The 14,717-nt window shown below is 43.5% G+C and overlaps 3 protein-coding genes across 5 annotated transcripts; all 3 read right to left on the reverse strand.

Annotated features, from left to right (window-relative positions):
* Nucleotides 1-5,950: 5,950 nt before the first annotated feature.
* LOC135628830 (alpha-1,3-arabinosyltransferase XAT2-like) lies at nucleotides 5,951-8,321 on the reverse strand. The gene is made up of 3 exons (XM_065135759.1): nucleotides 7,819-8,321; nucleotides 7,483-7,737; nucleotides 5,951-7,273 (listed from the first exon to the last, which is right to left on the reverse strand). The coding sequence occupies exons 1-3, from the start codon at nucleotides 7,955-7,957 to the stop codon at nucleotides 6,096-6,098; spliced, it is 1,572 nt and encodes a 523-aa protein (XP_064991831.1). The 5' UTR covers nucleotides 7,958-8,321; the 3' UTR covers nucleotides 5,951-6,095.
* A 900-nt stretch (nucleotides 8,322-9,221) lies between these two features.
* On the reverse strand, nucleotides 9,222-11,585 carry LOC103992266 (alpha-1,3-arabinosyltransferase XAT2). The gene is made up of 4 exons (XM_009411903.3): nucleotides 11,131-11,585; nucleotides 10,979-11,050; nucleotides 10,768-10,851; nucleotides 9,222-10,476 (listed from the first exon to the last, which is right to left on the reverse strand). Exons 1-4 carry the CDS (start codon nucleotides 11,261-11,263, stop codon nucleotides 9,287-9,289), a joined length of 1,479 nt encoding a protein of 492 aa, XP_009410178.2. The 5' UTR covers nucleotides 11,264-11,585; the 3' UTR covers nucleotides 9,222-9,286.
* Nucleotides 11,586-12,236: 651 nt separating this feature from the next.
* On the reverse strand, nucleotides 12,237-14,704 carry LOC103992256 (alpha-1,3-arabinosyltransferase XAT3). Of its 3 annotated transcripts, none has more exons than XM_065136137.1 (2): nucleotides 14,367-14,704; nucleotides 12,237-13,563 (listed from the first exon to the last, which is right to left on the reverse strand). In XM_065136137.1, exons 1-2 carry the CDS (start codon nucleotides 14,497-14,499, stop codon nucleotides 12,365-12,367), a joined length of 1,332 nt encoding a protein of 443 aa, XP_064992209.1. In that variant the 5' UTR covers nucleotides 14,500-14,704; the 3' UTR covers nucleotides 12,237-12,364. The 3 variants fall into 3 exon arrangements, with proteins under 3 accessions (XP_064992209.1, XP_009410168.2, XP_018680740.2); XM_009411893.3 differs by having other exon boundaries at nucleotides 12,237-13,572; XM_018825195.2 differs by lacking the exon at nucleotides 14,367-14,704 and adding an exon at nucleotides 13,684-14,326 and having other exon boundaries at nucleotides 12,237-13,572.
* Nucleotides 14,705-14,717: the final 13 nt, after the last annotated feature.

Here is a 14,717-nt window from a genome sequence, read left to right on the forward strand (position 1 = left end):
TCCACGACATACAACAAGATGTCCTCCGAGAAGACAGCACTCGACATCCACAACATAGACTTTTGTTGTAAGAGTGCGTCTTAGGATCCACAACATAAGGCCCAGCCAGAAGCCTTGTCGATGACACCCGTCTCGCGCATCACGCAGCCAAGCAGAGCTTCCAGCATCCGCTGTGGCTCTCCAATGACCAAAATGCTCGGTGTTTCGATTCCACACCGGTAAGTCTCAACAATCATATTAAAAGCTTCAAGTAGTCCTTTAACCATCAAAGATGGCCCGCCATGACTTAGGATTCTCCCATTATATTCCAAGCCTCTGTTCTTATCGTCCCTTTCCAAAAAATATAGTACGAGCAGCTTTTGTGCTCGTTGTTTGTGTCGTTATTCTGACATATTCGCTAAACGTTGTTAAGAAAGAACACAAACGTTTTGTTCCTTCCGTGAAAGGCAACGCTCACACCATAAGATCTCAAATGATCGTCGCTCTTAAATATTAAATGTTAGTCAGCATCATCACTGCAAATGTTATCGTTGGGATCGACCCAAAGATGACAGCCACGCCTCTGCTTCCCTCCAACACGCCAGACTAACGTTTCTTTCCTATTCATATGATTGAGATTGACATGAATAGCTAGCGCAAATGTTAATATTATCATTGATGAGCGACGAGGTCGACATTTCGATGGGAAAGGAAGTCACCGTAATAAATTGGCGGATGTGTGTGGAGGAGGTTCTATGGTTCATGCCAAACAGGAAGGGACGAATAGGCTACAGATCGAGTTTGATACGGAGATGGTCGTTCGTATTATACCAAGGGAGGTTGATCCTCCATGAATAGCTATAAAGTTAGTGTGTAGATGTGGAGAAGCAACTATCAACTCATAGAGTAAACAAAAAGAAAGATACAGGCAATTGCAAGCGAGTTTGAAGACTTCATCGTCCCATCATGCACGAGAAAAGAAAGAACGATGAGAGGTCACCCGAGACTAAGAAAACATTCCCATCTTCAAAAGATAACATCAATCACCTTGCCTTCGCTGTTCTTGCATGATGCTTGCCGACCATCTTCAAAAGATAACATCTATTCACATAAAAAAAATTGATGTTTATCACTTGAACGTATTCAAAACTTTATATATAGTGTTTCTTTTGGACAAAAATAATCTCCCATTAAGAAGTTCCGTAGCAACGAGTTAACAACGTGATCTTCCTGTTATCACTCTTGTCGACCCAACGGAATCATGCAGCAGCCATGGCAGGTTGGAGCAGGGCTTTCGTACGTGGTCGTCGGTGGTGGGTGTCGAAACATGCACGTTTGCATGGCACCGACGCTCCGGAATCAAGCAGGTGGCACCGACGAATCCATGGAGTTTTATATGCATATCTTTCCGTCAGATAAGACATCCAACATCAGACGTTGGATGACAACCCCGATGCAACTTCAACTTGTCATGGAAGTTTGTGAGGCTAGCTGGTCTTATCACCAGGTAGTCTGGTCTGTCCACGTTCTTTCTCTGTTTTCTATAACATAATATGTCCATCGGTGTTGGTGTTGGAGGAAGAAGAGACAGATGGCTCAGCGTGTCGTGTTTCCCGTAAAAATAGATCATATTATTGAAATAAAAAATTATCAAATAATAACTAGAGATCGAGTCAATATTATTTCAAACTTTAATATTATATTATGAGTTTTATCTACTATTTATATCAAGTTAAAGGTATTTTATCTTTCATTATAAATTTTATTTCATTAACGAACCTTACCGTCCGTTGATTTTCTGATTCTGATAAATTATATATGAAAGACGTAAAAATTTATTAATATGCTCGGTTATAAATCGGGTAGCTTGGATGTAATATTAATATTGTTGAAACAATAGTTATTCATAATAAGGAGGTAGGAATATTTGGAATATTTCTTTGAGAAGTAGTTTTATCTTTCGTTATGTTTATACTAATGCTTTTCCTTACCTTCTTTGTTATTTTGTAATGTATCACATCAAGTTATTGCATCTCCTTTCAACTTATATGCAATAAGTTTAATTTATTTGTGATCAAGAATATCCATCGTCTCGAAGAAATTCTCTACTTCATAACTCAAATCAAGAATAGCTTCAATGCTGAAGTGGCCACTAAAACTGGGAAGATCAACTTTAAGATGATAATCTTTAAGTAGCCTATTTTATTTGGGTGGTGCTTGATATTTTTGTATCTTTCACTATCATTTTCTGAGTCATCATCAATCATCAGATACTATTGGTTGTCGTGAACGAATAATATCACGTTAGTTGAAGTGTTGAGGTTAAGCTATATCTGTACCTCTTTTTTAGTTGGTTGCCAATGTTAAATTATAGACCCATGTTGATTATTTGGTTGGCTATGAGCATCAACTCTAACATGATTTATCATACCATCAGTACAAACTCTATTTACACCTAAACTCAAGTTACTGAATATGTCACAAATCTCTTAGAGTTTCCGAGTCATTCTTGCTTCTTATGCTTTTAAAACTGCTCATAGGATTGTCATTCCTTGATCGTTATTGTTAGAGTCATTCCCATTACCTCCATTATAAAGATCGTCACTTTTAAAACTATCACTACCATCGTCATCATCATTGTCATCATTATTGTTTTAAACTATACCTCATCTTGATAGACTACAAGATTATAATTAACAAATTAAGTTTCTAATATATAAGATTTAATATAAATAATGAGTATAGAGTATATTTCTTAAAATTTTAACCATAAACATGTTATGCTAAAACCAAGAATATGACTCTTGATACCAACTGATACAAAATAGAAATAAAAAAATATTACTAAAAAAGGATTCTAGCGAACTATTTCATTTGGGTAATGCTTGATGTTTTTGTATCTTTCATTATCATTTACTGAGTCATCATAAGATACTATTGGTTGTCGTGAATAGATAATACCACGTCGAATGAAGTGTTGAGGTTAAGCTACATCTATACCTCTTTTTTAGTTGGTTCTATGATATTCCACAATCACTTTTTCTTTATCTGTGTCATCTAGTTGGTTGCTAATGTTAAATTATAGACCCATGTTGATTATTTGGTTGTCTATGAGAATCAACTCTAACATGATTTATCATACCATTAGTTCAAACTCTATTTATGCCTAAACTCAAGTTAGTGAATATGTCACAAATCCATCGTTTCCGAGTCATTCTTGCTTCTTATGCTTTTAAAACTGCTCATACGATTGTCACTCCTTGATCGTTATTATTGGAGTCATTCCCATTACCTCCATTATAATGGTGTCGCTGTTAAAACTATCACTACCATCGTCATCATCATTGTTATCATTATTGCTTTAAACTAGACCTCATATTGATAGACTATAATATTATAATTAACAAATTAAGTTTCTAATATATAAGATTTAATATAAATAATGAGTGTAGAATATATTTCTTAATTTTTTAACCATAAACATATTATGCTAAAACCGAGAATATGACTCTTGATACCAACTGATACAAAATAGAAATAAAAAATATTACTAAAAAGGATTCTAGCGAACTAACCTCGTAAAGGAGAAAAGCAAAATAACTTCTTATATTAGAAAAAAAAATTTACAATGCTTAGAGATATTATTTATTTTATGATCTAATAGGTTTAGAGGAAGTATTTATTTATACTAGTTTTAAGCCTTCAAAACTAGTTAACTAACAATGTGAGATAATTAAAAAATATATAAAAGTAAAAGTGATAAGTGGATAAGATCTTTAAAAATAATCTTTTTATGATGTCCTCGAGTGGATTTTTACAATCATATATTATACTCGGATTTGAAGCTCTAAAATAGATTTCTTGATTAAGTTTATTTAAACTTTTTTTTAAAATTGACTTAGTCAATTCTTTTATAAAAGAGGGATTTTGTTTTGCATTAATTTTAAAAATGCCAAATTCTAATAAATGGAATGCCATTGGTAACTCATCATTTTTTCCCATTTTGTAAATAAATTCTAAGAATTTTAAGTTAAAATTAATTGGAGGAGATAATTGTCCGCAATAACATTGGAATGACAAAGCATGACGTGATGGATCATCCGACCCTTTGTCAAGTTATAAATCGACATTAGCAAACATATTTTTAAGCCTTTAAAATTAGATGGACTTAACGTTGTTTGTAGAGATGGAGAAGCAACTATCAATTCATAAGTAAACAAAAAGATACACGCAATTGCAAGCTAGTTTGTAGACTTCATCATGCACGAAAAGACTAAGAAAGCATTACATTCCCATCATCAAAAGATAACATCAATCACCTTCGCTGTTCTGGCATGATGCTTGGCGACGCGGAGGCCCTTACACGCAACGACGGATGTGGTCGAAGCCAATTGGAAAATTGACTGTTGGATGATCACATCCATGACTGTTAGAGAAGAAAATACATGATTGATTAGTGAGATTGATTTCAATTATTATGATTTTCTAATTTACTGATCTAGATACTGTGCTCTCTACGTTGATTGATGTAATTCCTTGAGATTTTTTTCTTTTACTTAGTTCAATTTTTTTTTCTTGATTTTTTGAAACTTATCTGAGTGTCTCAATTTTTTGATACCATCTGATTAGTTTCAAAGTTATGAATTTTATGATCTTATTATTATATAGTGATAAATTGATCTGCTCGACATGCATTACTAGATTATTTATAATATATTTAATATTAAATTATATTTTTATTTGATTCACATAATAGATTTTTTTAATGTTTATCATTATATTATATTCAAAACTTTATATCTAATTTGTGTTAGCAAAAATAATCTTCCAGACGAACGAGTTCTCAATCTGCCAACCAAAGGAATCATGCAGCCATGGCAGGTTGGAGCAGGGCTTTCTCAAGTGCTGGCCAGTGGCAGGTGTCAGAAACATGCACGTTTGCATGGCGCCTGATAAGATATATTTTGGGCCCAAGTCACATCACAATCGATATCATATCATATTACATCACAATCGACATCACGTCATGTTACAGCCAAGTCAACAAGAGAAGCACCCCCACGTGTCGAACCATCAATCGTACTAAGACGTCGCTTGGTATGTCCCGTCCCGGTAAATCCAGGACGACGACCGCACAAAGATATCATCTCACCCCTCGATCGTCACATCAAACCCGCATACGATCGACTCTCGTACAGTAGTATAAAAGTTTCTGACCGGCATCCGACTTAGGGAAGAAAAAAAGAAAGAAAGAGCAGAAAGCAGAACCCCACACTGACTTACTTGTCGAGGGGCCACAGTCGACGGGGCCTTCTATGCAGTAAAACAATCATCCCCAAAGCGAGATCATCTCGATCAAGAGAGATCGCCTCCCCCCGACACACCTACCAACATCCTAACGGAGAGATATCGACCAACGTGTCGAACAAGAGCCACTGACCAGCTTTCCGACCTCGGCAACTAGCTCAGACGATTGAAAACTCCCGACATCGACCCTTCAATCAAACCGTGCCGACTCGTCAGTACGGTGAATCTGTTCATCAACAGCGCCGACGCTCCGGAATCAAGCAGGTGGCACTGGCGAATCCATGGAGTTTTATATGCATATCTTTCCGTCAGATAAGACCTCCACTTGGGTAACATCATACACTGGATGAAGCCCGATGCAATTTCAACTCGTCATGGAAGATTGTGAGGCTGGCTGGTCTTATCCCCACGTAGTCTCGTCCGTCCACGTTCTATCTCTGCTTTCTATAATATAATATGATCATCGGTATTGGTGTTGGAAGAAGAAGAAGAAGAAGACGAGGTAGATGCACAGCATGTCGTGTTTTCCCTTGACTACCCTGACTTCTGTGGGGAGGAGGGATCAATTGAGTCCTTCCACCACTATATAACTCTCTTTAAAAAGGAAAATAATTTGATTATGTGATTCTGTCATGTACCTATGCATATGTGAATATAGTAGACATGACAACCAATGACAAAATTGTTTATGTAAAGAATGATCGTCACAAAATAAAGGCATCTGTATGATAGTGGCTCGACTGAATCAGTATACATGTGGAAAAAGACATGATGAACGGAGACGATGATCTCTGGCTTCCTCTGCTACCCTAATTCCTTTCATGAAGAAGCTGGAGGGCCTTCTCTAGAACAGGCCTGAAGCGATTCACATTAAGCCTCACGTTTTGCTGCTTAAGATAGACGTCTCCCAGTCTAAGCCAGCCCTCCTTGTGAATGGACTCCGGGTCCTGGAACACCCGGTGGTCTCTCGGGTAGAGTTCCGTCAGGGTGCTCTCCTCTACGCTTATGTCATACTGCAAGTACCTCAGCTTCATCCCCATGGCAGGATCTCCGTAGAAGTTCGTTGCTATCCAATCCAGATTACCCAGTGGCACCACCTGGATCACGATCGCGTTGGTGGGGAGGAAGAGGAAGTTGGTGAGCCCTGCGCCATGCACGCCCACCATCACGTCGCACGAGTTGACGACGTGTGCGAACCGGGCCACGCCGAAGAAGTCCGGCTCCGCCACCACCACCTCGTAGCCCACCTCCCGCGCCATGCCCACGACCTCGTCCAGGTTCACGAATCTTCTCGTCCCGCCTCTTGCTATGAACAGGAGCCGCGGCTTCGTACCGGGAGGACCGCCGCCCGCCCACGCGCGCTCGCGCGCCAGCGAGTACGCGCTCCTCGTTAGCTTCACGAAGTCCATGATGGAGTGGCCTCGCGGGGCTCTCGAGGGGTCGATCATCAGGTCCCTCTCGGCCCTCAGCCCGACAACGACGTGGTCGAAACAGTGCACTCTCTCGTCGTTGTCGGAGTCGATCACATCATACGACGAGAGCTTCGTCAGGTACGGCCGGTACTTGTGCATCCACCACCCTTGTTGGTTGGTGATGATGAATTGGACCTGGCCGTGGAACGGGCCGGCGGTTTGGAAGAGGGGAACCAGCACGTCGGCGAAGTCGTGGAAGCAGTTTCCGCAGTGACCGCCGGTGGAGAACAGTATGCCGGGGACTGTGTGATTGACGCTGCATTCGGGAGCTTCCTGATGGCGGCGCAGTGACGTCAAGTTCAGTGGCCGGACTTTAGCCATTGCTGAGCGGTCGTACTTGCGAGGATAGGGTCTGATCTGCCATGACTCGTTTCTTTCTCTGCTGCCCGTATGAGTAACAAGCATTACAGAGGAGAGATTCTTCCCACTGATTCTTATGTCACCTTCCATATCGCAAATGTTCAATCTATAGTCGGAGAAATCACACATTGGCTTCCTCTTAGGCGCCCCACCATCTGGAATCCAACGCAATAAATTGTTCCTGTTAGACTTGGGAAGGTAGACTAGAATCTCCGATGGCATGTCTGAACTCAGACAGACAGAGACGAGTCTTCTTCTTCTCTTGAAACAAGTCACTTGTGATCATTACTACTGCCTATCAGATTAAATGCTCGGGAACAGTGATCAAGCTTGCTTTCCATTAGCTTTGGAAAGATTAGCGTACCTGATTCATTAAAATCACCGGTAGATGGTCCGTTCAGCACTTGTGTATCGTTTTCCGTCTTGCAATCACTCGAATTTGATTCGCACGATGAGCTGATTCCCTCTTCCCCCTTTCCATCTGGTGGGTTGATGAACGAAGCGTCAATTTGCTTTGTCCTACCTGACAGTCGAATCCTTGTATCTTCTTCGACCGTAGAACTCATAGGAGCTGCATCTCCGGATGATGATGATGATGACGATGACGGCAGGCAATTCACTGCAAGAAATCCCAATGCGAGTTATGAAATTAGAATTAGACAGAAGAAGGGAAAGCTCAAGTACAAAGAGGGGGGCTCACATATGGACAAATGGTCCACGCTTATGTCGTTTCTGGACAACATCACGAATGTCATGGACACAAGAAAGCATCCGACGATGAGTCCTGATCCGAAACTCCGAGGCTCCACCGGTGGCCGGAACTTCTTCACCAGCTTCATCCTGTAGGTGGCGCCGAGTCTTCTATCAGATGCTAAAGCACGGCATGTTCTACAAAGAGAGGCGCATAAGGAGGAGGACAAGCAGTACTGGAAGAATAGACATGCACGCGGCAGAGCTTATAACGCAGCATAGGCCGCGGGTTGTCGTCGGTAGCATTGGTTTCCTCATGGAATATTCTAAACGTCGGTCTGCTTGACAACCTGCACATACATCTCCGAGTGGCCGAGAATCGCGTCTTGTTTGTTCTGCTGTGCTCCTTCCTCGAACGTGCTGCGTCCAACTTGTGGAAGGAGTCGAGTAGAAGACCAATCGGATCTTGTTCCGCGTGGCCGTCACATGGATGGATGGCTGGACGACCGGTTAGGCATGTGGAGATAGAGTACCGGTTAGGGTAGCCCAAAGATTGAGACTTTTCCTCCGAAGAATCCCCAGCAGACTCGCTAATCATGTCGGTGCAAAGAATAAGCTAATGAGGGGTTTATCATCCAAAGCTCACTAAACATGTCGAATGAGGCCCAATTCAAAGCCCAATATTAACATAAGCAGAAGCCCGGTGACTGTCTTCCACACTAAAGCCATAAAGTTGCGACATGCAACTATGTACTAACTTTATTCGCATCTTTATCTTATTTTGTGGTTATTATTATCATCATCAACATCATATTGTCGGCTCCAATCTTTCCCCCAATGATATGATATCTGAGTAAAGAATATATTCCTATACGTAAGAAAAGCTAAACTATATATGCTTTGGGCTTTCCAGTTGGTCATGAGTGCACATGATTGACCACAGATTTCGGATGCCATTCCAGCACAATGATACAGACAGCCAATGCATAACTTGATCATTTGGGAATCAATCAATCAATCAATCAGGTGTGACAGTGTATGCATGAATTGGGAGTGATCAAACCCACACATGCGGAATGATGGGTGGGGCTTTTGAGGCTCCCATAGGATGCCTGCTTTCTTAAAGATGGAGACATTCCCATAAGATGCCTACTTTCTTAAAGGTGGAGACCATGGGATGTTTCTGAGGTGAAAAAGTTCATTGCTAGTGTTTCTTTCTCCTTTCGATATAGTTTTTTTTGTTGATTTGAAAGGTTTGAAATGATGTTTCTCTCTCTCTCTCTCTCTCTCTCTCTCTCTCTCTCTCTTTTGAGTGCTGTTTCTTTAGCACTGTGTATCCCTTCCATTTAAGTAATATAAGCACCTTTGTTTTCAGACAAAAAAGGAATTAATTCATCCAGCAGATTGTTGCCCTTCGCGAACAGAGTACTTCATTGCGAAAAGTTGGCCATGGACATGAAGCAGAGCCGCCACCCAACTCATTCTCTCTGCTCTTGGTGAAGAAGCCCAAGGGCACGTTCCAGGAAAGGCCTAAACCTTGTCACATTAAGCCTTACATTCTGTTCTCTTAGGAAGATCCTGGCGTACGTAGCCCATCCTTGCCGGTGCAGTGACAAGGGGTCCTTGAACACTGCATGATCCCTTGGGTACAGCTCCGAGAGCGTGGTTTCCTCCTCATTGATGCTGTATTCCAGGTACTTCAGCTTCATCTGCTTCGAAGGATCCCTGAAGTGATGCCCTGCAGCCCAGTCCATGTTTCCCCACGGCACTACTTGGATCACCACCGCATCGGTAGGAAGGAAGATCATATTCGTCAGCGCCGATCCATGAACACCCATCAGCACGTCGCACGAGTTCACGATGCGCGAGAATTTGGACACGTCCGGATCCGCCTCGGTGATCACAACCTCGTAGCCCACGTCCGCTGCCATCTGAACGATCTCCTCCGCGTTCACGAGTCTTCTCGTTCTGGCCCTGGTTATGATCATTAGCCTCGGCTTCTTGTCGCTCTGCTCGCCTACCCTCGACGGGTGCTCGCTCTCGAGGGAGAACACGCTTCTTGCGAACTTGGCGAAGTCGAACATGGTGTACCCGTGCGGAGATTTGGAGGGCTCCATCTGGAAGTCCTCGACGCTGCTGCATCTCAGCCCAAGAGTCACATGCTTGAAGCAACGGACTGCGTCGTCGTTGTCGTACTCGATGATCTCGTACCGCGACAGCTTCTGGAAGAACGGTCGGTACTTGTCCATCCATGGCGGATTCATATTGGCGATGAGAAACTGGACCTCCCCGCCGAAGGGGTAGGCAGTCTCGAAGAGAGGGACGAGCACGTCGGCGAAGTCATGGAAGAAGTTCCCCGTCCATCCACCGATCGCAAAAACCAGCGCAGGAACGGTGTGGTTGACGGAGCAGCGCGTGTCTTCTCCGTAACCATGGACCGATTTCAAGGTCACCTCCCGAACACGAGCACCGGAATCTGCTGCCCATTTACGGGCGTAAGGTTTGATCGTCCATGATTCGCCTTCTCCGTTATCGTTTGATTGAGGTGGAGCGACGAACACCATCCTGGTGTCCTTGCCGATGATTCTGACATCGCCGTCTGCTTCACAGATATCCGATTTACTATTTGAACGATCGCACATTGGCTTCTTCTCGGCCTTCGTTCCGCCTTTGCAAAACACACAGCAGTTGACTTAGAATGGGATTGTCATGTTTTCTTTCAGACGAATAAAACGTTGGTGATCTAAACGAATAGTGCTCGATCGTCAGAGCTACAACGAATCAGTACTTAATAGGAGCCAAAATAGTGCACGAAGTGCGATGATATTAGTCGACCAATTTCTTCGAGAACACAAGAAAGAAAAGGCTGAAAGAACTCATCTCTCCAAGAAACTCTGTTTAGCCCTTTTGGGAACAGACTTGCTCGATATGGTCAAACTTCGAAACGCAAATAGAATACCTGATTCATCGGGGCTTCCTTTTACTGGAATCTCGACGTGAACGACAGGTGAACTCTTCCCAATCTCTGCTGCCTTCGCACTGGCTGGAGCACGAATGATTCATGCGTCAATTGGATCATTCGGAAAGAAACGATCAAGCATCAAATTTTCTTTTTGAATCTTCTGATATCAACCAGAGGGCAAAAATAAGCTTAAATGAAATAGAAGAACCTTCTTGTCTAATGGAATCACCGGATGTCATGGAGTCATTAACCTTCAACACCGGTGGAAGCTGAGACCTTGCTGCAAATCAAAACCAATTAGCTAACTACAACGAGCTAATGACACCACATCTAGTTGATAAAGAGATGGTATGAACTTACCCATAGAGACGCGCATGGTGTTAGTCCTCGACATCGTCACATACATTAGCGAGACCAAAATGAACGCTGCAAGCAATCCAACGCTACAGTCTCGAGTATTCACACGGTTGAGGCTCCTAAACACCGTCGCCATCTCCTCCTTCCAACTATAGTCTGTTCTACTGCTAAGCTGACGAAGCGCTTCGCCTTTCCTTCAAGATGGATTGAGAGGAAGCGTTCGACTGCAAACTATCGATGCCACACAACCAATCATCAGAAACTCAGATGATTATTATTACTGCTTTATAATGATCCTTGGAAGGAGAGACGATCGACCATCATCTTACAGCTAAAGCATTGAGATTCCAATCACATTCATTGCTATATAAACTCGATTAAAGAAAAATAAATGTAACCAAGGAAGGGCAGATAATAGAAAGCGTAGTGGGCACCAACTCGTTTACTTCTTCCTCCTCGGTGCACGACGAGCTCAGTCTTTCAGCTCGCAGAAACCTATTTCTCTTTTAATATGGCGTCATGGTTGATTAGTTGGTGTCGTGTAAGGAAGTTAATTGGGATGAGAACAGTGACATGAAGACAATTCAAAGACTGGTTAGGAACTCCACATTGAAGAAGATGACTAGTCTGCAGCTAGCTAGATCAAACATATATACACATCAAAGTATGATATTTTCTAATGCAGAAAAGATAGCTGATACCCTGCTATGCATGGTCCAACAAGCTCTCACTTTTATGCTCGTAATTGAGATTAGAATAAAGACTCGGCGTGTCAGAGGAGACTAAAACTTTTAGCAAACCCTAGAGAAGAAAGCTTCCGGTGGAAGGAGACGAAGTACATATGGCATGCATGCGATCGTGCCGAGGACTGGCGTCTCAACTGGTGTTGCTTTTTAAGGGCCTTTATGAATGCATTTGGTTGTCACTTTCTTTGAGGTCGCGTCGAAATCATCCACAGCAGAACGTTAAACAGTGATTTAGGAGTTTCACTTAGTCTTGAGTTTGGATTCTTTGAACGAATGAATGATTGCAGTACAATGGAATCATCTAAAGTAAGCTAAACGCAGAAGATACAGGACATTGAGGAGTCCGGTCAACGCATTTAGACATAGTCCGGTCACATTTGCTGTCGATAATTTTAATGAATAACTTGGAACAGTAAGTAAACTCATCAACTATTCTTCGAAATAAAGGAAAATAAAAGAGCTTGATTCTTCATACAGAACCTCCGACTATCTCATTCCCTCGGCTGTTCCTTGAGGATGTGAAGGGCATGTTCCAGGAAAGGGCGGAACCTTCTCACGTCGAGCTTCACATTCTGTTCTTTGAGGAAGATCCTGGAGAAGGTGTCCCAATCTGCGTTCTGAGGGTGCAGCGACATGGGATCCTTGAACACAGCGTGGTCTCTTGCGTACAGCGCGGTGAGAGTGGTTTCCTCCTCGTTGATGCTGTATTCCAGGTAGTTCAGCTTCATCTGCTTGGAAGGCTCCCTGAAGTAATGGCCGGCGATCCAGTCCAGATTACCCCATGGCACGACTTGGATCACCACAGAGTTGGTGGGAAGGAACACCATATTTGTCAGCGCCGATCCGTGGACGCCCATCAGCACGTCGCACGAGTTCACGAGCCTCGAGAACTTAGAGATATCAGGATCTCCCTCGGCCACCACCACCTCATAGCCCACCTCTTCCGCCATCCGAACGATCTCCTCCACGTTCATGAATCGTCTTGTTTGGGCCCTGGTTATGATCATCAGTCTCGGCTTCTTGTCGGTCTGCTCGCCCACCCTCAACGGGTGGGATCTCTCGAGCGAGAAAACGCTTCTGGTGAACTTTGCGAAGTCGAACATGGTGTACCCGTGCGGAGACTTGGAGGGCTCCATCTGGAAGTCCTCGGCGCTGGTGCACCTCAGACCCAGAGTCACATGCCTGAAGCAACGGACGGTGTCGTCGTTGTCGTACTCGATGATCTCATACCGCGACAGCTTCCGGAAGAACGGTCGGTACTTGTCCATCCATGGCGGATACATATTGGCGATGAGAAACTGGACCTCCCCGCCGAAAGGGTGGGCGGTCTCAAACAGAGGGACGAGGACGTCGACGAAGTCGTGGAAGTAGTTGCCGGTCCATCCACCAACTGCGAAAACCATGGCGGGGACGGTGTGGTTGACGGAGCAGCGCCTGTCTTCTCCGTGGCCATGGACTAGTTTCAAGGTCACCTCCCGAACACGGGCGCCGGATCCGGGATCCCATTTGCGAGCGTAAGGCTTGATCGTCCATGATTCGCCTCCTTGGGCATCCACGGATCCAGGAGGGGCGACATACACCATCCGGGTATCCTTGCCGATGATTCTGACATCGCCGTCCGCTTCACAGATGTCGGATTTCCTGTTCGATAGATCGCACATTGGCCTCTTCTCAGCCTTCACAAATTCACCTGCTCCACCTTTGCAAGACATGTAACGAATTGATTCAGAATTTGAAGCTCAAACTACAAATCAAACTATTACTCCTCAAAAACCAAAAGAACACACACAATCTAAAATGTGCTTCATACTTTGGGAACTAACAAAAGCCATCGAGCTCGTTTTCTTTGAGGTTTCTTCTTCTGTACGAGGAGTCCCATTCAAGATTAGATGGGGATCTAAACAACCAGGCTTCACCTTCCTTCACAATAGATTCGTTTCACAAATCTTGCACTGGTGATTCGAGCGACTGGCCCAGAATCGATCCATACATATATATGCATCGTGGGGAGTCTACAGGAAAGTCACAAGAGAGCAGAGGTGCCATAAAACTGGAAAATAAGATCTTCAACTCCTTCAAGACAGGATAGAAAAGGTTTAGAGAATGATTTTTGTGAAAGAAAAAGGCTGGCTTTGGGTACTTTCTGAACATTCGTTTGGTCTAGAAATCGGAAGAAGATCTCCCGAGAAGGAACAGATTTCTAAACAAACCTAAAGGAACAAAAGAAAAAAGAGGATGAGAGGGATCAGAAATAGGATGTTTTCCCAAGAAAGAGAGAAATTTGGGAGGATCTTTCTGCCCCAAAAGTAAAGACAACAAATGGGAAGATCTGAGGCTTCCGAATCCTTTAGCCCCAAAAAATTCGGATCTCATGGAGGTGGAGTTCACGTTCAACAACGGTTGAAGCTGCGAAGTTGCTGCTAGATCGATAAGCTAGGAGAAGTCGGGATGAGCTGACGGCAAATCTAGCTGACCAAAGAAGCAGTGACTTACCGACAGAGAAGCGCATTCCAGTAGTCCTCGACATCGTGACGTAGGTCAGCGCCACCAGACCGACCACTGCAAGCAATCCAATCCCATAGTTTTGAGGCTTTGCACGGTTCAGATTCCTGAACCCCTTTGCCATCTCCTCTCCTCCTTCCAGCGACACTCTCGCCCTCTGTTTTTCTCTCACCGGTGCTTCATCCCTTCTTTACGGATGTTAGGCACAAGCTGCAAAGCTCTGAATGGACCTAACCGGAGCAGAAAGAACTGAGTGGAGAAGGAAGAGAAGACTTGTGGAACTCTCCAAGAGGAAAAGAACAGAGAGGTGATGGAGCTCCAAAGTGGTGACCACTACAGTAA

Source organism: Musa acuminata, chromosome BXJ3-1, assembly GCF_036884655.1.
Source record: "Musa acuminata AAA Group cultivar baxijiao chromosome BXJ3-1, Cavendish_Baxijiao_AAA, whole genome shotgun sequence".
NCBI lineage: Eukaryota > Viridiplantae > Streptophyta > Magnoliopsida > Zingiberales > Musaceae > Musa > Musa acuminata.

Coding starts and splice junctions, on each gene's coding strand:
- LOC135628830 (XM_065135759.1), bottom strand. CDS start 7,957: ATGAAGCTGGTGAAGAAGTTCCGGCCACCGGTGGAGCCTCGGAGTTTC. Junction 7,738..7,818: donor CGTGGACCATTTGTCCATAT/GTGAGCCCCCCT, acceptor GATTTCTTGCAG/TGAATTGCCTGCCGTCATCG. Junction 7,274..7,482: donor CGGTGATTTTAATGAATCAG/GTACGCTAATCT, acceptor GTTGGATTCCAG/ATGGTGGGGCGCCTAAGAGG.
- LOC103992266 (XM_009411903.3), bottom strand. CDS start 11,263: ATGGCGACGGTGTTTAGGAGCCTCAACCGTGTGAATACTCGAGACTGT. Junction 11,051..11,130: donor CACCATGCGCGTCTCTATGG/GTAAGTTCATAC, acceptor TTTGATTTGCAG/CAAGGTCTCAGCTTCCACCG. Junction 10,477..10,767: donor AGGAAGCCCCGATGAATCAG/GTATTCTATTTG, acceptor TGTTTTGCAAAG/GCGGAACGAAGGCCGAGAAG.
- LOC103992256 (XM_009411893.3), bottom strand. CDS start 14,499: ATGGCAAAGGGGTTCAGGAATCTGAACCGTGCAAAGCCTCAAAACTAT. Junction 13,573..14,366: donor TGGAATGCGCTTCTCTGTCG/GTAAGTCACTGC, acceptor TGTCTTGCAAAG/GTGGAGCAGGTGAATTTGTG.